This window comes from Apodemus sylvaticus, chromosome 12 (genome assembly GCF_947179515.1).
Source record: "Apodemus sylvaticus chromosome 12, mApoSyl1.1, whole genome shotgun sequence".
Taxonomy (NCBI): domain Eukaryota; kingdom Metazoa; phylum Chordata; class Mammalia; order Rodentia; family Muridae; genus Apodemus; species Apodemus sylvaticus.
The window spans coordinates 98,351,382-98,377,419 of NC_067483.1; the positions used below are offsets into that span (position 1 = coordinate 98,351,382).

General features: G+C 49.4%; 1 protein-coding gene across 6 annotated transcripts in view; it reads right to left on the reverse strand.

Moving 5' to 3' along the window:
* Window positions 1-19,550: 19,550 nt before the first annotated feature.
* Window positions 19,551-26,038, reverse strand: part of Rps6kc1 (ribosomal protein S6 kinase C1) — a 144,728-nt gene continuing 138,240 nt past the window's right edge. For all 6 annotated transcript variants that reach the window (XM_052200297.1, XM_052200298.1, XM_052200296.1 and 3 more), the window contains one exon: window positions 19,551-20,366. In XM_052200297.1, coding sequence (XP_052056257.1) covers window positions 20,256-20,366 — 111 coding nt within the window. In that variant the 3' untranslated portion in view covers window positions 19,551-20,255. The remainder of the gene's footprint in view (window positions 20,367-26,038) is intronic.

The window sequence follows — 26,038 nt, forward strand, 5'->3', positions numbered from 1 at the left end:
AAGTGTTATCCACGTGACCTAAAATGTGTACGTTAATTCGCTAGATTTGTGTTGCTCTACAAGGTATGGCCCCTTCAGGACATCTTATTGTACACAGTAAATGCAGTCAGTTCTCTCTCCCAATCAAGAGTTTTAAATGCGAGTCACTAAGTAGCTTGACACTAAAGCCAGGAACGGTGGTAAATACCTACCACCCCAGTACTCAGGAGTCAGAGGCAGGAGGAGCATTGCATATCTGAGGCCAATCTTGGTCACCTCGTGAATTGTAGCCAGCCAAGGCTATATAACAAGCTAGCCCCTCCTCCCTAAACTAACAAGTGGCTTACGTTTGTTGTATCTAAAAGCAAGGATCGTGGGTATCTGGGTAGTATCAATAAATTACTTTGGTCACTTTGGGCCCCATTTCAGTGTAGATTCCTCTTGATCATGGCTGCCTAATGCAAAGGGATGCTCTGAACAGGAGGGCCTTCTACTGTGGTAACTTAACTGTTCAACTCTCTGCAAACAAGAGACTCTTTAGAGTCAAAGTTTTCAATCACAATTGAACACTAAATATGAAAAGACTGACCCTAGGGACATAAGCAAGAAATAACTAAATCATCAAGTTGATGTAGGACTAATTCCTTGAGGAAACCATGAGCATTTCCCAGAAAGGAGTGCTTTCCCCTAGGATATGAAGCAAAAAAAAGATACAGGGTGCTTCCAGACATCCCAGAAGAACGTGCATGGAAGGCAGGGGGCGTCTACTCTTCTCAGCCTGTGTGTTATACCTGCATGATGGCATGAATAAAGACAGTTGGTTGGGGGTCTAGATGTGGTAGCTCATGCCTGTAGCTCTAGCACTTGAGAGGCTGAGGTCGGAGGGTTGGGAGTTCTAGGTTCTAACCTAAGCTCTCCTTAGGTTGGGAGTTCTAGGTTCTAACCTAAGCTCTCCTTAGGTTGGGAGTTGCCAGCCTAAGCTACACAGTCAGACCTGTCTCAAACCAAAGTAAGACAGCTCTGGATGGAGATATGATTTAGCTACTAGGATCCTGGCAAGCTTGTGGTAGCTTCCAAAGTCTACTCACAGTGGCTGTCACAAGCAGTATCCTTGGAAGGGCGCTAACGAGCTTGTTTTACCCATCAGATGGCTCATGGGGTAGAGGTACCTGGCACCAAGCTTGGAGACCTGCATATGACCTCAGGACAAACATGGCCGCAGGGCACGAATGGCTGCAAGCTGTCCTCTGATAGCAAACAGGAAGCCACCTAGACTCACTCAATCTATCAATCCATCAATCAATATGTACTCTAAGTAAAAATTTTTCATATATTAGAAGAATTTTCTCTGGCCAGGGTTCATGGCACAGACCTGGGCAGAGCAGGAGAGTTGTGAGTTCAAGGCAAGGCTTTGTCCTAAAGAAACAGATGACAACAAAGAACTGTTTCTGGAAGCCACATTTGCAAGCAAATCTTTCCATTTTATTTGCATTAAATGTTTCCTGGAGTATCCTGGGGTTGCTGCTTCAGGAGCGGAGGAGATAAACCTTGGTCATTTGTTGTGGGGTCAGTGGGCGAGGGGGTAGCCCAGGACTCATCTGTCAGTGTCTAGCACAGGAGGGGACACAGGCTCATGCCCAGGTGTTTAGATGTGAAAGGCCCCGCCACACCCAGCAGCCACTTTCCCTCCATGCCTACTGACGTCCCCTAATTTGGGCCAGCTGACTTGACATTTGACCTGCCACAACGAGACATAGCAGGAGACTGAGAATCGACTAACCCAAATCACTCAAAATCAAACAAAACCGAAGTATACGATCTCATCTAGAAAGCCCTGGGCCAGGCTCTCAGCAGCAGAGAAAGACCTCTGCACCCAGGTCAAAGACACACCTCGCCTTGGAGCAGACACCGATGCCCCACCACCCAGACTGCACACGCATCTCAGCCTGCTTTAATCAGCCAACCTGCTCACACTCGCTGGAGCCCACTCTGAATACACAGTTGGCTTTAGTTCGTTTTGGAAAAGTGGCGTTTTCCCTACGGAGTAAGGGAAGGGAGCATGCCTCCTTGGTCACGTCTGGCAAAGTGAAATGTTCTTTTTTCTAATCCCTCAGTTATGTTACTCCCATTGTCTTGCTTTATTAAAATGGAGAGAACTCTCCCTTACATGTGCCCGTCCTGTGATTTACCAGAACCAGGGCCGGCCGTGCCTTTCCACTCAGTTTGGACAATGGAATGAGTTTCATTTTTATTTATGGGCTTCATAAATCCGTTTCACTTGCTGCTTTTCACGCCCCACTTCCACGCTGTTGTGTTGGGATTTCCCTCCCTGCCAGGCAATTAAACCAAAAACTCATGGAAGAAAATTTTTTCTTTACAAAATTCTTCTAAATTCAAAATATACATAAATCATCCCCATTTTGGGTCCAATCCATTTGAGGGATGGGGCTTCGAGGCCTTTTGGGCATCCAACGTGCCAGGTAAGCTCTGCTGTCAGCAAGCTCACATTTGAGAGCTTGTTTGTTCAGAACTCCAGGATGGAAAGAACTTTTTCAATTTTAGATATTTCCAGACCTGGTTCCAGGACATGAGAAGATGATCGGGTAGCCCTGTGGCTCAGAGGCTCAGAGATCTGTGAGGGACTTGCAAAGCATCATGGTCTGAGCCCAGAGCAGGGCCAAGAAACCCCAGAGCAGTGACAGCACTGGGATCATCTTGCATCCAAAGATAAAGGATAAAGATAGACAAAGCAACAACCAGACAGACAGACAGACAGACCACAGGAAGTCCTCACCAGTGAGGGAGGGGAGGGACTCAGCCTCTCTCAGGACTCTGTGACTCTCACAAGAAGTTTCTACCATTTCTCTAAACACAGAGGAGGCCTCCAGCTGATAGAGCTGAACCCAGCAGGACTCTGTAGTGCCAAGCAATAAAACTCATGGACCAGGCTCAGCACAGTTCCGTCTTGTACAACAACCAGGGGGAAAAAGTCAAACCTTTAGACAATGTGGTGGTTTGAAAAAGAAATGCCCCCCCCAAATGCCCCCCCCCGCCACCGCCAGTCTTGGGCATTTGAACTCTTTGTCCCGGCTGGTGGCACTGCTTAGGAAGGTTTAGGAGGCGTGGCCTTGCTGGAGGACTATGTCTTAGAAGGTTTAGGAGGCGTGGCCTTGCTGGAGGACTATGTCTTAGAAGGTTTAGGAGGCGTGGCCTTGCTGGAGGACTATGTCTTAGAAGGTTTAGGAGGCGTGGCCTTGCTGGAGGACTATGTCTTAGAAGGGCTTTGATGGGAAAGCCTCTCAGCACTTTCATCTCTCATCTGCTTCATGCCAATGATAAAGGATGTGAGCCTCAGATTCCTGTGCATGTCACCACACCTTTTCCTTTTGGGACTGTAAGCCAAGTAAACTCTTGGTCATGGTGTTTTATCACAGAAACAGAAAAGGCAGGATCTCACAAGGTCTACCCTCAACCTTGTTAAGTTATCAAGGATGGCCTGATTCACCTCCCTAGCTTTTTCAGTACTGGGATTACAGGCACAAGGCAGTACACCTGGCCTGGGTTTTCTCTTGATGCTTTCTCTGATTCATTCACATCATCCTTCTGTCTTTCCTTGCCAGACCTGCGCCCCCCCCCCCCCGCCCTGCACTGTACTTGGGATTGGACCAGGTACTTATGCATTGTAGTTAAGTATTCTGCATCAGGCTACATCTTGTGCCATGTTTAAAAGTCACGCCCCCCCCTCCCACTCCTTCTCCTCTTCTTTGTACTAGAAATTGAGCCTAGAGGCTCACACACCCTAGGCAAGTACATGCGCAACCCTACCTCCCCCCCTCTCTCTGTCGATTCACATGTGCCCCCAGAGTGTGCTGAGCGCCCCTGGATCAGCCTCCACTTCACATCTTCTTGGTACCCAGTTTGCAGCAGAAGGTGCCCACTGATTGTTGGTCTTATTTCCCTGGGATTCTCTGCATGGGGGGGGAGAGTGGGGGAGGGGAAGCTGCTGTTTCCTCTGTCAAGCCACACATTACAGGGCTGACCTTGTCTCTCAGGCTTACTAGTGGAAGTTGCTCCCTTCCTCCTCTCTGTGGAGCCTGGGAACATGAGCGACAGAGCAAGCATCTGTAGGTGTGTGTGCCACGTGACATGGCTGACACAAGTGTTTTGGTCCAGCTGGCAGGCATCTCCCTGGAGCAGAGATGGGTGGACCGGAGTCTGATGAGAATGTCAGAGACGATTAGGATCAGACACCTCCCTCTGTTTCACAGTTTCTCGCAGGGTAGAAAGGGGATGGAACTAGCAGGGGTACCCCTCTGGGGCATTACTGCTCATGATTCCCATTAAAAACTAGTAAACTTGCATTCTGATTTGAACCTCTACCACCATGGGTCTATCCTCCACCCTGTCAGCTGAGTTATGGTGATTCAAATTCCAGAGGCCAAGATGAAACCCAGAGCCCAAACTGCGCCAGCCACCGAAGGACATGGTGCCATAGAACTTTCTACCTCAGCTGCCAGGCAGCCCTTCCATTCCCAGTGCTGTGTAATGTCTCAGGAAGTGCTTAATTCTACCTCAGGGACACCATGTACTGCAATGAACAAGAGAAATAGTAGGTACCATAGCATTGCCTAGTCCCGCCAGAGCACACAATGCACTGAAGTAAAACTCTTCAAATAACAAAATCATGTTAGAAAAAGCATCCCAGTTCTTAATAAAACTGAATGAAGACAGACTTGGACCAACGTGGAGACCCAAGGCCATTTCATAAAACTGTGTGGGTTGTACACTGGACAAGAACATCATCAAAGAGGTGTCTTTCACTTCACAGACACTATAGGTTTTCTATTCACTGGCCACTAACAGTAAATGCCTTGAGGAAAGGCTGCCTTTTTCTAAATTGCAGATACTCCAATAAAAGATAGTCCTATAGAAATGGGAAAGGGACAAGGTGGCCAGTAGCTACTTTATATACATAGACACACATATGCACATGCATGTACATGCATATACACACATGTACATATATACTTGCACATGCATCCACACATAAGTATATACAGGCACACTTGCAGCAGGAACATACAAATATACAGTTGTGTACACATAGACATCTACTAGGCACATATTTGCGCATACAGACGCACATACACAAACACCCAGAGATGCACACACTACAAAGGCACACACACCAACACACCCATACATGAACAGCCTCAGCTACCCAAGACCCTATCCTTAAAAAAATGCACAGATAAATAAGTAGCAAAGATAACAACACATCACAAATTTATTTAGAGACTGGCCATTCAAATGAAGTGCTGTCAAGTCTTAACCGGTTCTCTCCATCCTCAGACTCTCCTTTCTCCCACGCTGAGAGCCCTGGTCCCTGAAGCAGAGGAAATGGCTAGTCTGAACTTCATGTATTAACATCCCTGCTTTATCCCACACATCCCGGACTGTTCTCTTATTCTGTAATGAGTAATTTACACACAGCAAGCGCTGTTTTCCATTCAGTGGCTACTCTTTGCCTCCTCATGATAAAGGTGCACCTCTGTTATAAAGACAGCCATCCTCCGTGGCTTGTTCGCTACCCCACGGGGATCAGCGGACATGAGGAGATGACATGGAAATCTTGCAGCCGTGTGTGGAGTGCTGGAATCCCCACACCTCCCCTTCCTCCTGTGCTCACAGATCTACAATTACTGAATTTGTGCATCTAGCCACTGCCTTTCTCCGCACTCCAACTGTCTATGATGTCGCTTCCACTCGGTTCCTTAGGAAGAGGGCATGGGAACTATCATAGATTGTTTGGTCCTTCCAGAGTTCATGGTGAGCCCTAGCCCAGTTTGGGATGGTAGAAGGTGGAGCCTTTGGTAACTAGGATTGGATAAGGTCATAAGGGTGGGGCCCTCAGGAAGGGGATTAGTGCCTTACAGGGAGCACAGAGAGCATGCCTCCTCTCTCCAACTCCCATGTCAGGACAGAAGACAGCATCCACATACAACAAGGAAGAAGGGACTCTTGCCAGGCCCATCATGTCCCCTAGTCTCATACTCCTAACCTCCCCAAACTCTCTGATCTCCATCAGCCATTGTTGTGTAGATCCGTTACAGCAGAATGACTAGGAGAGAAGACCCCGATTCCCCACTTATTACTAACTGCAGGTGCCTTTTCTACTTGGGTTTTGCTGGACGCAGAAGACTTCTGTGTTTTCCTTTCCACCAATGACGCTATTCTAAGTGGCGCGAGGCAGTGACCTTGTGTGGAACATCTGCCCCTTGTCCTCTAGGTGCTCAGAGCAGCCCCCATCCTTTCCTTGAGGTCACAGTGTTGGCAGTCCCAGTGTGCGATGCGTTGGGTCTAACTGGGTTGGCTCAGCGACTCCACCACCAACCCTGTTCTTGTTTTGATCTTATAATGGTATGCGCCATCCTTGAGCAGCTCAGTATTTGGTGTTTTCTCTTCCATCCTTATTTTGTTTTTGCCATTATTAATATCATCATCCTCATCATCATCACTACTGCTGTTGCTATGAAGATACTGTTTGCTTCTTGTTCTTATTCATTCTTTTGGTCATTCTGTTTTCATTTCTTGAAACTTTCTTTTCCCAATTCTTTCCTGAATCAGCTTCTCATTCTGGAACACATCTTTCTAGAATCTGTTCCTTGTGTACTAGGACATTATTGTAGCTCTGTCATATCTCTGTGTGTGTGTGTGTGAGAGAGAGAGAGTGAGAGAGAGAGACAGAGACAGAGACAGAGACAGAGAGAGACCCATAGACCCATAGAGCCCAGGCTGGTCTCAAGCTCACGATCCTCCTGCCTCAGCTTGCCAGGTGTGTACAGTGCAAGGCCACACTGCCATCTTCGTCCTCCACTCCTCACCTGTGGGCTTGCCCTCCTAATCTGTGGTAATAGATGAGGCTGTTCTGGCTCCCTCTTCTTTTGTCTGGGTGAAGTGTCTGACATGTCTGACACCTCGCTCCCTGAGACGGCTTGGCCCTCTCATCTGCTCTGAGCCTTTTCCTGCCTTGGTCCTGCTCAGCTTGGTTCTATCCTCCTCCATAGCTTTCCCTTGGCGTGGGGCCTTGAACTAGCTTGGAAGGTGGATGTGCCTTCCCCAAGCTCTGTGCACTTACAAGTGCTAGAATGGAGCACTTGCCTGCTATGTGCAGCTGCTGGCGCCAGGTGGCCCAGTGCCTCATGGGAAGACTGGCTTCCTGTATGGTGGGCTGCAGACAGATGCTCCATCGCTGTTCCCTTTCCCTCCTAGACAGCACAACCTCTTGTCTGTCAAGACTTCATTTTCAACCACTGACATCTAGGGTGTGTGGTCAACTCATTGTGGAGAAAGTTGTCTGTGAGTTCCCTTTGCTCTCTAGTTGCTCTAGAAGAGGGTGGAGATGGTCATCTCAGAATTCACACCGTCTTTGCCTCCTCTTGGCTGCTTCCTTCGGCTGGTCTTGGCCCTCGGCTTTGTAAAGAACAGTGTGTTGGGAAGGAGGTGCATAGAGAGGGGTCATGTGTGAATTTCTGATAGAATTTTCACATAGGGAGAAGCAATTCAGAAGAGAAACTTACCTCAGCTCATGGTTTGGGGGCTTTGCTCTGTGGTTAGCTGGTTTCATGGTTTCTCAGCTCAGGGAGGCAAACAGCGTTGCATCTCCACAACTGGGAAGCAGAAAGAGGTGGGAACAGGGAGAAAGCTGTTCCCTTCAAAGGTGCATGAACATCAACCCCTTCATCCAACCAGCCCCGCCTCCTAGTCTCCATCGCCCTCAGCAATGCTGCTGATTATCAATGCACTGATGAGGTCACCTCTGAGTGGCCAGATCCACCCCCTGGGGGCCACGCCTTCAACACGTGGACCTCGGTGGTACTTCAAACTACAGTGTCACTGGATGAGGCAGAGCTGCGACACTGCGCAGTCTCCACACTTAGTCTGGAACCCAGAACCCGAGCCCTGAGCACAGGGACTCTAGCCGCTGCTTTGAAGAGCCAGCTCCTCTGCGCCTGCCACGCGAATGAGAGTGGATCCTCTTCTTGGGACTTTTGTGTCTCCACCTGCTAAACAGATCACTCCCCTGGCCACAAAAACATGTGAATGGTACCATGGTCTGTGGGGAGGGAGGTGGCAGAAACATGTGGGTCCTGGGCACCACGGGCTGCATCCCGGAAGGCAGTGCTCCATCCTCGCCATGTCTCTCCCCTCCACACCCTGGACAGAGTGTCTGACACATTCTGAACTGGAGCCTTACACCTTGAAAGGAGGACTGAGCCCTACCATGCAATCATTAATTCAAAAGGCCCCCAAGCCTCATCAGTGGCGACAAGGGTTAATGTGTCCATGGTTGAGGGCTAGCCTCAGAAAAGACCTTCACATAGAAGAAATGGCCTTCACTTCAAACGTCAACCACCAGAAGACATGGAAGGGCTGAGTTTAAAATGCATTTTTTATTATTCAGCCTTCAGCAGAAATGTCACCTTTCTAAGGCAAGCTGTTATCATGCGTTCCCTGTGCCAAACGGGTGCCTCTGAGGAGTGGGACCTGATCTCTGCATTTTTTAGTGATTTGCGTTTCTCTTTCAAGGGGCTCCATGCCTTAAGGCACCTGCGGCACTCACAGCACAAGAAGGTAAGTTTGCAGGAGAAGCCAGCTCTGAAGTGTGGAACAGGGGTTCTTCTGCACAGGTCAGGAGAGCCATCAAAGCTAGAGCCCACAGTCCACTGCCCAGGAATCCAGGTCCCCTCTGCGCAGTGCATTGTTTTCTGGTGGGCACCATGGTCGAAAACATATTCTCAAAGAAACTCTGTTTTGTCACAAGGCCCCCATCCACAGGCTCTGCCACATGACAGGCCCAGAAGCAGCCAGCACAACTGCTGGCGACGCTTGCCAACGAGCCAGATGCTGCCGCACACTGGCATCTGGGTCCTGGAATAGTAAGCATGTTCTCAGTCTGGCTAGGGATTCTGACCCCGGCTTCAGAAGGAGACAAAAACAGGGAAGACGCAGTGGGATGGGGGGAGAAAGGTCGGCTGGGGAAGGCTCTCTTGGTAATTTCCCTATGGTGAATTTAGAGCTAGCGAAAGTCTCCTTGGAAAGCCGCTCCAGGAGATGCAGTGGTGGAAGAAGCGGGAGTGGGGGAGCCTTCTGGCACCTGGGAAGTGGGGGTGGCTGCGTCTAAAGGAGACAGCTGCAGCAGGCAGTTTCTCCCCCTCCTGTCCTCCAGCCATGATGGCCCACGGAGGAGCTAAGCTTTGTGGGACATGGCTGCAATCTGCAGCAGGGGAACAGGAGCAGGATCCGTGGCTGTCGAGCCTGCTCTCCAGGTGCCAAGGCTCACCACTGCCAGCCAGGCCAACTGAGCGGTAAGAGCCAGATCCAGACCCTGTGCAGAAGGGAGCCTTATAAGCAGAAAAGGTGCAGTCAGTAGGTTCTGTCCTCAGATACAGGGTGAAGGGGAAAGGAAGCCTCCGGGGGGCCTGGGGTCACACAGCCAGGGGCTGAGCAGTGCAGGGGCTGAGCAGCGCGGGGGCTGAGCAGTGCAGGGGCTGAGCAATGCAGGGGCTGAGCAGTGCGGGGGCCGAGCAGTGCAGGAGCTGAGCAGTGCAGGGGCTGACAGGGGCTGAGCAGCGCGGGGGCTGAGCAGTGCAGGGGCCGAGCAGCACAGGGGCTGAGCAGTGCAGGGGCTGAGCAGTGCAGGGGCTGAGCAGTGCAGGGGCTGAGCAGTGTGGGGGCTGAGCAGCGCGGGGGCTGAGCAGTGCAGGGGCTGAGCAGTGCAGGGGCTGAGCAGCACAGGGGCCGAGCAGCACAGGGGCTGAGCAGTGCAGGGGCTGAGCAGTGCAGGGGCTGAGCAGCACAGGGGCTGAGCAGCACAGGGGCCGAGCAGCACAGGGGCTGAGCAGTGCAGGGGCTGAGCAGTGCAGGGGCTGAGCAGTGCAGGGGCTGAGCAGTGTGGGGGCTGAGCAGCACAGGGGCTGAGCAGTGCAGGGGCTGAGCAGTGCAGGGGCTGAGCAGTGCAGGGGCTGAGCAGCGCGGGGGCTGAGCAGTGTGGGGGCTGAGCAGCGCGGGGGCTGAGCAGCGCAGTGGCTGACAGGGGCTGAGCAGCGCGGGGGCTGAGCAGTGCAGGGGCTGAGCAGTGCAGGGGCTGACAGGGGCTGAGCAGTGCAGGGGCTGACAGGGGCTGAGCAGTGCAGGGGCTGACAGGGGCTGAGCAGCGCGGGGGCTGAGCAGTGCAGGGGCTGAGCAGCGCAGGGGCCGAGCAGTGCAGGGGCCGAGCAGCGCGGGGGCTGACGGGGGCTGAGCAGTGCAGGGGCTGAGCAGCGCGGGGGCTGAGCAGCGCAGGGTGGGTAGGAAAGCAGAAGAATAAAACAGGAGCAGGCAGCAGTTCTTCCCTAGAACAGCAAATTCTATCCAGCACCCCCTTGGTTCCATCTCCATGCCTGGGCCCTGGGAGCAGCCTATGCTCAGAAGAGCCCTGCCCCCACAGCTACAGAGCCTGCAAAGCCGTGCAATGTCCCTCGTGGGACAGAGCAACTGTCTGGGCCTGGGTACCACAGCCTTTACCCAGACTCCTGATGCTCTTCTGGCCATCACAGGTCTCTTAGGCAACAGTGTCATTTAGAAAGGCCAGTGTTACTAGAACCATAGCCGAGTCAGCACAGCATAGACACAGGAAGTAACTGCTCGCGTGGAGATCTCTCCTGGCTGCTACATATGCAATTCTGCTTTCATAAGGCCGGCGGGAACGCCTCACGCTACTGCCACAGTCTTCCTATTGCAAACACAATTATCTGAACATTTTATATGTGTTTTCTGAAAAGTCAAATGAATATATACCTTATATATGATCTCAGCTAATGTATTCTTAATACTTTATAAAATGTCCTTCTGGTAAAACAATTTAAATTGGATCCTCTATATTCCCCACACTTCCACACTCCCATACACACCCTCGGCCTACAGAGATGGTTTACTCATAAAAGGCCTCCTGTTCAAGCATGAGAACTAGAGTTTGGATCCCAAGACCTGTGTTAGGCCCAGTGTGGTGGCACAGGCCATGTTATCACACCCCTGTGAAGCAGGTACAGAGATCGCTAAGGCTTGCTGACCTGTTAGCCTAGCCTAAACTCCAGGTTCAGTAAGAGACCCTGTCACAAAAAAAAAAAAAAAAAAAAAAAAAAAAAAAAAAAAAAAGGTGGAGAAGTCTGGTAGGATGTCTCAGTGGGTAGAACACTTGTGAAGCAACTCTAGCAACCTGAATTCCAGCCCAGAACTGGCATAAAGGGAGAGAGAGAAAAAACAATTCCCTAAAGATGTCCTCTGACCTCCACAAACGGCACAGTCATACCTCCCCTAACCCTGTGCACAAGAACAAATAAAACAAAAGGGTAGAGGTCACCCCACATTAACTTCTGCCTTCTATGTATATGTGCATTCAAGTACATGTGCACCTGCACACATCTATGCATACACATAGGAAAAAGTGCATGTGTGTGCATACACACACACTTTAAAAAGTACAAGCCTCATTTTCCTGATGTGAAATTCAATGCCCCTTGTAAAATGTAAAATGAACTGAAGTACCCCAGCTGAGGCCTGCCAGAGGAAAAGCCCAGCAGCAATGTGACTTTCAGATGACTTACTTTGAAGTCTGTGGTGGCCTGAATGACAACAGCCCCTACAGACTCATAGGGAGTGGCATTATTGGAGGTGTGGCCTTGTTGGAGTGGGTGTGGCCTTGTTGTAGGAAGAGTGTCACTGGGGGTGGCTTTGAGCTTTCAGATGCTCAGGCCAGGCTGGATGTCAGGCTCTCTTCCTGCTGCCTGACATCCAGGTGTAGAGCTCTCAGCCCCTCCTCCAGCAGCACTTCTCCCTGCAGGCCGCCATGCTTCCCACCAAGATGACAATGGACTAAACCTCTGAGCTGTAAGCCAGACCCAGTTAAATGCCGTCCTTTATAAGGTTGCTGTGGCCGTGGTTTCTGTTCACAGCAATAGGAACCCTAACAAAGACAGAGCCGTTGCATTGTCTTGAACAAGATGGAGACTAGATGCTGAATTTCAACTGCAGATCCCCTAAGAAGGAACATGAAACCCAATCTATTCTAGGAATCAAAACCTCTAATATCTATGCCATGCACTACAGCAGTGTCCTGGGAACAGGAGCTGTCTGTCAAAGAAACTGTACTGAGGCAGCTGATATCCTTGGGGACATAGACACTCTCTAACAAATGTTCCTCTTAAAGACATGAGCCACCAGGGCCCAGCTTGGACTCCTCTCGCCAGCTGCCTCTCAGTCACCCTTTCCTGTCTCCCCTCAGTCACCCTTTCCTGTCTCCCCTCAGTCACCCTTTCCCGTCTCCCCTCAGTCACCCTTTCCTGTCTCCCATCAGTCACCCTTTCCCACTGATATGAAGACTGGGCGACGTCCATGGAAATCTCACAATGTCTCCTAACTTAAGTGTTCCCAGGGTAAGCAAATGTCTCACACATCCTAGGCAGGTGCAAGACAGACTGTCCTAGAGATGTGCTGCACGGACCAGCAGGATGGGAACCAGAGCCTGCCTTTCTACCTATGCCCCATCCTGCTTTCCTAAAGGTTTATATAGATGCAATTTCAAACTCAAAGCAGAGTTGCAAGAAGATTCTCCAAGTCCCTTGACCCAGAATGGAGGTCACTCTTGAGAACCACGAGCAAACCAAGTTCTGTCAACAGTCTGGGACAAAGAGAGAAGGTATCCTGAGAACAAATGTCAGGATATTGCCGAAGCAGAAAGCAAACCGTCTGCATAAAAGTCATCTGAGAGGTGAGGCTGCGACCCAGGGCGTCGGGCCCTGAGTGGGGAAGCATCATTAGCAACCACAAATAGAGCTGCTTGGTTTTCTCCGAGGACAGTTATCTTCGGAGGAGTGGGAATGGGATTATAGTTCTCTGCATCCTCCTGTCACTCAGGATGCCATCTCCAGCCCAAATTTCTGTACTGAACCCTAACTATACCATCTCTAGTCTCTTTCCTTCTAATCACTCTCTATTTCCATCCTAAAGTCATCTCTCTAAAGAAGTTGCCATGCATACCAGCTACCTGAGAACCTTTACTGGTCTCCCACAATCTAGAGTCTACATCTCATGACCCAGCATGGCCTTGACCCCAGACCCACTCAGCTCCACGGACGAGAACAACAGCTACGTTCACCTCTGCAGTACACAGCAGATTCTCACTCACTCACACTCATTCATTCATCATTCATTCACTCACCTTCTCTTTCTCCTTCCCTCCCCCGAACTCACCTCCCATATGTCTCATGGAAACTTTCCTTTCCTTAAACAAAATATGGGGAGTGGGGAGAATACCTGTTTTTAAAAGTCCTCAGTGGGGCTGAAGAGATGGCTCAGTGGTTAAGAGCATTTGTTGCTCTTACAGCGGGCCTGGGTTCAGGTCCCAGGACCCACATGATGACTCACAACCATCTGTAACTCCAGTTCCAGTTCTAATGACCTATTTTGTAAGCATGTGGTGCAGACACACACACACATAAAAAGTCTTTAAGATCCTTTATAAACCATGCTCACACTGCACGGCACATGCTCACACTGCATGGCACATGCCCACACTTCACAGCACATGCTTATACTGCATGACGCATGCTCCCACTGCACCACACATGCTCATACTGGCACATGCTCGCACTGCACAGTACATGTTCACACTGGCACATGCTCCCACTACACAGTACATGCTCACACTGGCACATGCTCGCACTGCACAGCACATGCTCACACTGCATGGCACATGCTCACACTGCACAACACATGCTCACACTGCACAGCACATACTCGCACTGCACACCACATGCTCACACTGGCACATCCTCCCACTATACAGTACATGCTCACACTGGCACATGCTCGCACTGCACACCACATGCTCACACTGGCACATGCTCGCACTGCACAGCACATGCTCACACTGGCACATGCTCGCACTGCACAGTGCATGCTCACACTGCACGGCACATGCTCACACTGCACGGCACATGCTCACACTGGCACATGCTCACACTGCACAGTGCATGTTCACACTGGCACATGCTCACACTGGCACATGCTCCCACTATACAGTACATGCTCCCACTGGCACATGCTCTCACTGCACAGTGCATGTTCACACTGGCACATGCTCCCACTATACAGTACATGCTCACACTGGCACATGCTCACACTGCACAGTGCATGCTCACACTGGCACATGCTCACACTAAACAGTACATGCTCACACTGGCAAATGCTCACACTGCACAACACATGCTCACACTGGCACATGCTCACACTGCACAGCACATGCTCACACTGGCACATGCTCCCACTATACAGTACATGCTCACACTGGCACATGCTCGCACTGCACAGCACATGTTCACACTGGCACATGCTCTCACTATACAGTACATGCTCACACTGGTACATGCTCGCACTGCACAGCGCATGCTCACACTGGCACATGCTCACCACATGCGATCGCTCAGAGAATGCATCTTCTTTCCCCGTATTCTTTTCCAAAGTCCTTGAAGTGGGTGCTTTGTCTGTAGCTGTGGGGGGCGTGAGGGGCAGGTGCCAAGCAGATGAAGACAAATGGGGAAGCAGCAAGAAATCAGAAGGAAGACATGGTGGGGTGGAAGGTTTCCATTTCTTCGTCATTCAGAATTTTTGTGCAAAAATCATCCAGCTGATAGTCTCTTTCTAGATGCTAAGTAATCAAAGTGGTGTTTAATTTGCTTAATGTTCTTCTAACTCTAGACCTGGTTTTCTCTGTCAGCCGCTTTTGTGCACATCTCCCTGGTGACCAGGGAAACACAACTCAGTCCCTGTGCTGCCACTGAAATTGGCTTGTGCCCTTCAGTCCCCTCTCCTATTTACCTGTCTCAGTGGTGACCACACTTAGGCCCTATCTCTCCCAACCTTACCAAGTAGGCAAGCTCCTGGCGAGCTCTGATCAGCAGGCATCCCAGAGAGCTGACCTTCTGCTGATTTTCCTCTGTGCGAGTTCCAAGAGCAGCTTCAGCAGCTCTAAGTACATTCAGCTGCTATTCTTACCATGGTCAGCAAGCTTTCCCTCCTGAAAGAAACCCCAGTGGCCCACTGCAGATGCTGGTCTTGCCTTCACACCAGCATGCCAGCGGCTGGCAGCAAGCGACAGAGCCAAAAGGAAGCATGGCATTCTGTGCACCAAAGGTAGGCCAGCCATCTATGAGCTGGGGCCAAAAGGAGCAGTTGTAGCGTTTGCCTAACTCTTCCTGAAGAACAAAGAACTGCTTTTATTTTTTAATTGGCATGTGTGTCTGTGTCTGTGTGTGTGAATGTATAGCACATTAGTGCAGATGCCCACAGAATGTGTGTGTGTCTGTGTGTGAATACATGCCACATGAGTACAGATACTCACAGAATCCAAGCAAGCATTTCAGATCCCTGTTACAGACAGCTGTGGGCTGCTGATATCGAAGGGATCAAACTCGGGGTCTCCTTAGGCGCACAAGCAAAGCAGTTTCCACGTGAGCCATCTCCGCAGTCCCTCTACTCAGTCTTCTCCGCTGTGTGACCACCAGCGGATGTGCTAGTGAGTGGGGGTACGGCAGCAACACAAACCTCTAGGAATAACAAGAAAAGAATCATAAAACAAAGCAAAAACAAAAACGGGTAAGTACCAATTCAAGGCTTTCATTAACCTTGCCTTCCACAGTGTGAGATTATCATACTAGTTCATGGTAGAAAACCAAACCCACAGCACTCTTGTACAGTGCAGAGCTTGGTCCCTTCTCACTCTGCAGTGAGATCCCACAGCAGTGCCATCTGATTGAAACTGAAGGTCAGTTAGTCAGAGGCATAGCCAGGATGCCACTTAAGACGCTCTCGTGTGTGCCAGGACCCTCAAGGAGAAGCTTGGGCTTTTCCCCACCCACATCCATCACCCACAGCGCAGTGAAGCAGAGCCAGGCCCTCAGAAGAAGAAAAGCATCCTGTGAGAGAGTCCAGGCCGAGTGGCAGGAGGGGCCCTCGGAGGCAAGGCACTGCTCAGCACTGCAGTCAGACTGCTCAAGCACTGGCAACTTATGGGGCCAGTGAATCCAACCACGACATGCGGTGGTGCCCTGGCATAGTGTTACTGTCACCCACCCCAGGCATATGGGTGGCATGAAAGAGAATCTGTCCTTGGTTCCCACTGACCTAAAGTGTGTGCAAACAGGAAATGGTTGAGGGGGAAAACCCAACAGGGCTGCAGCTATTTAAGGACAGTCTGAGTAATGTGGGGAGATGATTGAGCGGGTGGAGGCTGCCACCCGAGTAGGGTCCTCACCCCGAGCATGGTCAGAGTCCACAGCGGCTAGCCTGGCAGACACAGCTAGTAAGAGACCTGTTCCAAACACAGTGCAGGGTGAGGAAGACTCTGATGTCCACAACCCACACAAATGCACATATGTTACACACACTAGACAGGGAAGTCTGAACAGATTCCCTAGATCCCAGAGAGCCCCAAAGAAGAACAGCGGCCACCTGAGGGAGGTGCTGGTCCACGGAACCCCACAGCAGGTGGTTCCCGAGGATGGCTCATATCCACAGCTGCAGAAAAACAGGACGCAAGACACAAATGTACCTGTGGGAATGTGTGTTCATAGGTTCCACAATATACACACATATCCAAACACTACATCGTGCCCAATAAATGCATAGTTACCTTTCAATTAAAATAAAGCCTAAAAGAGTTCCACTGTTACTGTTAAGTCAGTTGAAAATATGTCTCAAATAATACAAACTCACGTCACAGCATCTGCAAGCTGAGCGCTCTCAGATGGCATTCTCTTTGCTTTTAGAGGTAAAGTTGGTGATGTTCACATCACAGTGTGAGCACTGGCTACCTGTCTGAAAAAGTCTTCCAAAGGGCTTTTTCTCTGAAGAGCAGAGAAAAGTCAACACCAGAGCTTCCAGGTAAAACATATAAAGTCATGGGTGAGGACCCCTCAGGTACCTGCACGTCCAAGTTCTGGACACCATCACTCACAACAGCCCATCGGTGAGAGCATGTAAAGGCACAGCCCAGTCAGATGTGATAAACTGTCAACACAGCACAGTTAGCACAAGCACAGTAAGCCAGGCTGGGAGAACAGGTGACCAGGACCAGGGCTCAGGCAAGACAGCAGCCCCTTCTTAGGACTGGACTTCACTCAGCACGTGAATCACTTACACAAAAGTGATATAAACTCACTCAGTCTTTAGTAAGAGACAGACACAATGCACAGCATGGACTGACTTAGAAATGACACACTAGGAAACCAGACACACAGAAGCACAGTATATGATTCTACTTACCTTAAGTACCTACCATAGCCAAACCAGGAGATCTGGGGAGAGGACGGACAGGCCATAACCGTGGAGCAGATATGGTTAGGCTCAGGACAATAAATGGTTATGAAGAGTCAGCAGTGAGGGCTACACAAGGTTTAAGTGGCTAAATGCCGCTTCTGCACTGTATGCCTAAAGCTGGCTGAAATGGGGCTGGAGAGACGGCTCAGTGGGCAAAGGGCCGGCTGCACAAACAGGAGGGCGTCAAGTTCAGGCCCCAAGCTCCCCTGTTAACACACAGGCAGTGCAGCCCTGTGCTCCCTATGCCAGGGAGGAGGCAGGACCCCAGTCTCACTGCCAGTCTAGTCAAAACCAGTCTAGGTTCAGTGAAAGATACTGCCTCAAAAATACAATGGAGAGAAACCCAAGAAGACACTGCACTGGCTAGTGTTACGTCAACTGGACATAGCTAAAGTTACCCAAGGGAGCCTTCGTTAAAAAGATGCCTCCCTGAGTCAGGCTGTAGGCAAGCCTCCAAGGTATTTAGTGATTGATGGGGAAGGGCACAGCTCACTGTGGACGGGGCCATCCCTGGGCTGGTGGTCCTGGATTCTGTGAGAAAGCAGGCTGAACAAGCCATGATGGGCAAGCCAGTAAGCAGCATCCCTCCATGGCCTCTGCATCAGCTCCTGCCTCAGCTTCCTGCCCTGACTTCCTTTGATGATGAACATCGATATGCAGTGTAAGCTGAATAAACCCTTTCCTTCCCAACTTTCTTTTGGCCATGGTGCTTCATCACAGAAATAGAAAGCCTAAGTCAGATACCTATTGTTGACTTCTGACCCCTACACATATGGACATGTGGGTACACATACATTCAAAATGCCACTAAAATAGCCAAACTCTAGTTTTAAAAAAAAATGAGAAATTTCTTTTATGATTTGACCCATCTTCTACTCCTCAACTTGAGCTAATGAAATATTAACTACAACAGAAGCCAGTCCTGATCACCAGAGCTTCAAACACGTGTATACTATAGCATAAAAGACCCATGGCCATTATCCCGCTTATTTCTAAAATAATTTGTGTTCTATACGAGTGATGTGTTTACACTAAGTACACACTCCAATCAAACATGCAGAAAGAGAAATGGCACCTGTGGAGGTTGCCCTGGCAACCGATTTTGTTACTGTCCTTTGGGGCAGGGCCTTCACCTTAGCTGTGCTGTCCTGCTTCCATGTCACAGGGCATTTCTGGAAGGAAGTTCTGAGCGCTCACAGACTTCCTACCGACACACACAGGAAGTGCTTCTGTGTCTCACCTGCATGAGTTCCTGTCATGAGGCCACAGGGTGGTGAGCCAAAGCTGGTTCCAGGGACTGAAGTCATCTGGACTGAGGGGTGATCTTGGTGACCTGCTACATCCCAATCTGGTGTTGTCACAGTCCTTCAGCTGGGCTTCGGGTTATAAGGGGACCAAACAGGGAAGGGGGAGTCAAATGACGGAAGAAGGGAAAAGCCTGCATACTTCCTGTGTTTCAATAAGCATCTCTGCTTCTGGTTATCCTGATGGGAGACCGGGCAGTCTGCAGGCCGGTGCTGGGATGCTCTTGGGGCCTGGGTGGCCTCTCACACAGACTCACACAGACGCACATGAGTTAGAACAGAAAAACTCAGGAGCTGGAGCAAAACCCAATGGGACAGCATTTGCCTAGCATGCAGGCACAAGGCTCTAAGTCTAATCTTTGATATAACAAACACAAACAAAACCCATCAACAACTGAGAAAGAACAAAAATGTCAGGAACTGCTGGTGGCCTCTCACTCACGAGCAATAATTCTGTAATCTCTCGATGAAGTTTGACAAATACACGCTAACACTTGTCAAGCACCTGTAATTTTTGGCAAACAACATGGTGGCAGCCACCCTACCTCAGCGAGATGAAGAAGTGGCATCAGCAATGCCGGAGACAGCGTTTCTTTCCCAGCAAATGCTGGAGACAGGTGAACGCCTGGTTCTTTCCCAGAAGAGCAGGAGCTCAGCTCTGTGAATCATTAGACAAGAGACAAGACATCCCTCTGCGTGGATGATAGACCACAGCCCCTGGGATCCCAGCCTGAAGAAAAACGAGCACACTGAGATGCCGCGGGAGAAACTGTTCACTTTTCACAAGTGAAAGGACAGAAAGACCCTCGCAATGAACCTTTGAATCGTAAGCTATTAAATGAGGAAGCCATACAAGGTTTAACTACATTTATTTGACACCATGATTTCTTAGTCTTGTTAAGCTGGCAGTCTGGGGAAACACACCCCTTCCCTTTCTCGTTGCATATGTGTTAACAGAAGTAGGAAATGCAGAATCCAAGAGAGGCAGCAGAGGATGCAGGAGGTGGAGCAGGGTAGAGGGGACCTGGGGGACGGACGCATTCCCAGGGGCCCCTCAGGTTAGCAGCATCAGTCACCAAGTTCAAAGCTGGCCAGAGTGTTTCTCCTCAGAAATAACCGGCCTGCTCAGCACTGGGCATTTCTCTTTGTTTTGCCAGCCCACTGGTGACGCTGTTCACAGAGCACATTTAGTGTGTTACTCAGCAAATATTGACTGTATCTTGTAAACCAGTCTTGTTTAGCAGAAGCACCATTAGCTGCCACCAAAAGGGTCACATCAATCTTCCTTCTGTACTGCCAGCCTCCTGGCAGAGGCATGACACTTAATAAGTTACGTCTCATCTCGGGAAGGTGTACATAGCAGCTGCGGGCACGGCTAGCTAGTCTCTTTGCAGACGGCACGAGTGGGCCAATCTGTTAGCCTCCGGCCACATCACTTCCTCTAAAGTCCTTGTCCCAAGGCTCTGGCGCAGTGGCTGCAGGGTGTGCCTGAAGCCCAGCCCCTTGTGGAGCTCCGTCACCAGGGGACCCGTCTGGTAAGGACACTCCACGTGGGGTTCATCTTGTCAGCTCTGTCCAGTCCACAGGGGTGAAAAATGGGTGAGATTTGATATCTTCCACACCAGCCACTCCAGCACCCAGACGCTCCGTGGGGTTGAACTGTAGGAGCTGAAACACAAGATTCTGTGAGTGACAGTCACTGTGGCAGTGAGAGAGGACGGGGCTTGCAGAAAGGAACCAGGGGATAAAGGGGCATCCACAGCTGTCTGGCTGTGGGCTGGCAGAGCACCCCAACCGAGCAGCATGTTCTTTCAGGACTGCAAGCATAGCCACGGGTGATTCACTACGTGTCCCTCACCCTCAAACAGGGCCATGGGATCAAGAGAGACAGCTACTTTCTTCATGGCTCTAAAGTCTGGGAGTCCCACAAAATATTTCAGTTCCTTAACTACAACACATTAGGACTGCACGTGCTCAAATCTGAACAAACAAATCTATGTCTCCCAAAACACTTTCTCTGCAATGGCTGGTGGGTTTGATGAGGTAATTTGATCCAGTGAATGACACTGTTTCAGAATTAAGAATTATATATAAAATAAGCAAATAATGTTATAAGCAATCAGCTCTTCAGTAGTAAAAATCAGAGGCAATTGTGTATAACCATAGAAGGCCTTGGTCAGGCTGGAGAGTCATTCCCACATCCTCAAATTGTGTGTTAATAGCTATACTAAGAGATTATATATATATATACTGCAAGTTACAAGTGGACAGTTCGTGATCAGTTTAGACTCATGTCAGAGCCAGTCCAGCTCTAGGCCCCTCTGAAGAGCCTGGATGTCGGCTCCGTGGCATTTGTGTTACCCTACTACCTTGGCCCAAGGCAGCCACTGACTATGAACTTGTCTGTTTCAGGGACTTCTGTTGTACAGTACTAAGTAGGCCTTTATGCTGAGCTCAGTGCCTGGGGATTCAGCCATCTGGAAGTAGGCCTGGCCTTCGCTCTGATCAATATCCCATAATGACTCTACGGCATGCTATTAATCCAGTCACTTGCTAACAGGCCTTCAAGCTTCCAGTTCTGGACGATAATGAACGACATGCCATTAGGAGTCACGCATGTTCCTCAGGGGGACATATGTCTTCAGTTGATTCCATCCTAGGATCGGAACTGAAGGGCTGCTGGGTTACAGAGCAGGTTTGTATTTAACTTACTAAGAACCTGACAAACTTTCCCTGAGTGGCTGTTCCTGTCGACACTCCCATCAGCAGTGAGCCGGGGCTCAGGATTTTCTACCTCAGCAACATCTGGTCTTTACTAAACACAGCTCCAGAGGGCGCATGGAGTACTGTAGTGGTTTTAATCACACTCCCTGGTGACCGATGACACTGAGCGCCGCATAAGCTCACATGTCTCTACTCAAATAGCTCACCGACCACCCATTTCCAAACCAAGCTGTCTGCCTTGCTGGGTGACAAGCATTTATTCCTTCTGAACATAAGCACAGACAAGTGCCTTGCAAACTGTCTCCCAGCCTGTGGCTTGGTCTCACTTTCTTCCCATCTTTGAAGCACTCACGTTTTTAATTTTAATGAAGTCTACTTTATCAATGTTCCTTTTATAGATCATGCTTTTGGTGTCAGATCTAATTGGCTCTGCGTAGCCCAAGGCCATGGGTGTTTTCTCATGTTTTCCTTTACAGGTTTTACAGTATTCGCTCTTCCCTAAGGTCTGTGAGCTATTTTGAGTTAATTTTTGCATATGGTATGAAGCAAGGGCCTGGTTCACTGTGGTTTGGAAGGTGACTGCTTACTAATTTCCAAGCACTTGTAGAAGGTACATTGTTGTCTTGATGATCGCGGCACCAGGTTAGCTAGCTCAGAACTGTGGATGGCCAAGGCATCTCTGCCTCTTCGTGAACACTGCAATCAGAGTTTCTGCTCCCCACTGACCCCTTTTATGTTCTTTTGTTTTTCTCTCTGTGGTTGTTGCTTGTTCAGTTGGCTTTGAGTTTATTTTATTTGGATAGGCCCTTTCTGTATGTATTAATTCTTTTTTAAGTAGGGACTTATTCTAGAGCTCTAACTGGCTTGACTCCTGGCAATCCCCCTGCCTCAGTTTGCCAAGTGCTGGGATCATGGGTGTGCACCCTCATGTCCAGTTGTTTTCAGTGTCTCAGGGTGCAAGCTTAGACTGCTACCTGACGCAGCTCACCCCAGGAGCCCCGGGCACAGTTTCCACTTCTGTTCTGTTACAGCTGTGTTACGAGCTTTCGCATGACTTCTTTCACCCCACTGTGCAGAAGTAAGCATGTTGTTTAATTCCCACTGTCTGTGGGCTCAGCCCACTGGTTCAGGGTGGGGGAGGGGAGGGGCTTTGTCTTACATTGTTTTTTGAGGCAGGATCTCCTGTAGTCTAGGCTAGCTTTGAACGTGCTTGTGAAGGCAAGGTTGACCTTCAGGTTTATCGGAACACAGCACATGGTTACCCAGGAGGAGCTTTCGGTACCTGAAGTGCCTGAGCCTTCAACCTGTGTCATTACCTGTGTCCTCTGTAGCTGTCTGGTTTCTGTAACTACCACAGTTTGGAGCACTCCATTTGTTTTGTTGAGCTGTTTTTCCTTTCATTCAGCCTCTTATGTTCTTTGGGGCTATGACTCGGTACCCTCCCCTGTACTGGCCTCTTCTCCCAAGGAGCCATCAGTCTCTGGCAAGCCCCTGCCGCAGTGCCCACCATGCTGATTCTTACACTGCTCCAGCTCTCGGGTGACTGTGTGCAGGCTTACCTCTCCTTGACCTGTCCCTTTAACCCGCCATGTCTAAACTCAAAGTTGTCCCATGTACTGTTTCCAGGCACTTTAATGGCCTTTTGTGCGGTGTGTACAGATAATCACTTAGACTGTTCCCAGGGTTCTTTTCATAGTTGCTGTGGAAACCACACAATTTATCGCAATCTACTTCAGAATAGTACTAATGCAGTAACAGGCAAGAATTTTCTTCTACCGTGGTCCAATTCTGTCCCTCTACATTGCCAGGTAGAGTCACCCTTTGGTGTCTGTGGGGTCCTAGGTACAGAACCTGAATGAATATCAAGGCCATGGGTGCTCAAGTCCCTGACAGTGTTTGGAGAAATATCCTCCCACACAGGCAGATCATCTCAGATAACTTTAACTCACAACTCAATGTAACCAATATGCACATAGTTCCCACATGGCACTGTGCAGAGAAAGGTGACAAAAAAATCACGCACATAGCTTTCCTTTCTTGAAGCAGTGTCTTGTACTGTGACTCAGCTTGGTCTGAAATGACCCAGGCTGACCCTGAATTCATGGTAGACCTCCTGTCTTGATATTCCACACGCTGGGATGTGCTGTGTAAACTGCCAAGCCCAGAAAGCCTAGAATTTAATATATATATGGAATAGCAGGCATATATATAGATATATAGATATAGATATATAGATGTAGAGGTAGAGATAGAGATAGAGATAGAGATACAGATAGAGATAAGAGATAGAGATAAATATTTGATTTGTTGTTTGAATTTGTGGATAAAGAATGGACTTACACAAAGATAAATACATATATGTGTGTATGCATGTGTGCATGCATGCATGTACGTGTGTGTGTGTGTGTGTTTGTGTGTGTGTGTGTGTGTGTGTGTGTGTGTGTGAGAGAGAGAGAGAGAGAGAGAGAGAGAGAGGGAGATAGAGATCCAACAGTGCTGTCTCATAATTATTACTACACATTCTGTATCTTTTATAAGAGGTGGAGAAGGTGATCTCACTGCACTGTTCACCGCATCCTCAGACCTGAGTCCCACCACTCTCTCCGCCCGAGAGAGTCCCTAGCTTCTGATAGGTACATCCCCAGCTGGGAGTTTCTGTGTCATTTTTTTACTTTACCTTTTATGAAAAATAATTTTTCTGAGTTACTGGCTGACTGCTGTTCCCTTCCACACCACAGATGTTATTATAGCGCCCAGCCCTCTCTGCTGGTTTAATGACCAAGCATTACTGCCCCCGCCCCTGTGGGAGGGGCAGTTTTGAGCTTCTTTCTTCCTGGCCTCTGCCTCCCATAGACCTGCATCAGCCTGTCTGTCTATGGCTGTGGAGTCTGCTAAGTTCCTTCCTCGTTGCTCAGGAAACCGGGAACATTTCCTTCGCTATTCCTTCAAGTACTTTGTGACTTGTCCCAGCTTGTTTTCTTCTGGAGTCTTGTTTTAGGTACTTCGGCACATTTGAAGGAGAATATTGCCTCGCAGTCCCTTCTGGCCCTGCCCACTATTCTTCATGGATCTGGTCTGTCTCAGACTGGGCCACTCCCACTGACTGATGCTCCTGAGTCTGTCTCGGATGTGCTGCCACATTCCTCGGGGACTTCTTTCACTCAGTGAACTCCGCAAGCCAAGCCCCAACCTGCTTTTAAGCTTTCAGTCTGAGACCCACTTGGTTCACAGTTGTGACACTTTCCCTAATTCTTTAAACTGGGCATACTTAGTTCTCTGACAATATTCATAGTAACTTGAGTCTGGCTAAGCCCCACATCTGGGGTCACACCCTGACATCCTGAGACATGCCCATCATCGGTGCTTTTCCCTGCATCTACTGTTCTGCTTCAGCTAGGTTTCATGTCACATTTCCCTGAAGTCTCTCCCTACAAACTATCACAGCAGTTGGTCTGTTTCCACTCCAGCCAGCTCTGAATGTCTGCAGAGACCCCCACCCCACCCCACCCCACCCGACTCTGTCCCACACACTGAGCTATCTGCAAAGCACTTCTGACATCTCTGGTTGTTGGTTTTGATTTTAAGCCTCTTTGTCTCTATAGCTTGGCTGTCGACCAGTTGACCTTCTGCCCACAGGTAGGAGACTGACTGTATAAGTCAGGCTAACCTAGGGACTGACTGTAACTCTACGGACAGCTATCCTTCATTCCTTTCATAAAGAGAAAACAGAGACCCCAAGAAATTAGTAACCTACTTAAGATTATACAGGCACGTCCGTAACACATCCACAGCATCGAGAGCCTCCAAATGTGTAGTCACAGTCTGAGAAGCCACTATTCCTTTTGGTGTTACTATGCACAGAAGAGTGAAGCACACACTCCTGAAGGGCGTGGGTGACACTCCTAATGCCCTGGCTCAGACGGCAGAGACAGTAGGACTGCCTTGAGTTCAAAGTCATCCTGGTATTGCAGTTTTAGGTTAGCCAAAGCTATATGATAAGACCTTGTGTCAAAAGTAACTAAAATAAACAAAATACTAATAAATTTTTACCTGAAGTTATTTTACTAGCATTGTTAACCAACATAAAACTGTTAATCAAAGCTAATTGTTCAAAGAGCTTTTAGATTAGAAACCTGTAAAGTGTGGGCTTTTAGATCATTTTATTTGATGTGTATGATTAACTGTTTTGCCTGCATGTACATAGGTGCACCACATGCAAGCCAGTTGGCTCACAGAGGCCAGAAAAGGGTGTCAGATCCCCCTGGAATTGCAGAGACTTTTCTGCAGCTCTGCAGGGTCTGCATACCTGTAACTCCTTTCCTTACAACCGTCTTCTCACTCTGCCAAAGGGTCAAGAGAGGTCAAAGATCGAACTGCTTAGGAGGACATGTGAGCCAGCAGAGGCCCCACGAGGAACTCAGCACTGTCCAACAAGCTCCTTAACCTTATCTGGGACAGGGACAAGCAGGGAGACACAGGGACCTCATCTGAAGGTCTTTCTTCCTCATGGGTAGTACCCCACCAATGAAGGGCTGAGTGCTCAGGGCTGAGTCTATGCAAACACTGGCTCTGAGACCTCTTAGTGTCAGAAGAAACCACTTACCTCAGTACTGCCC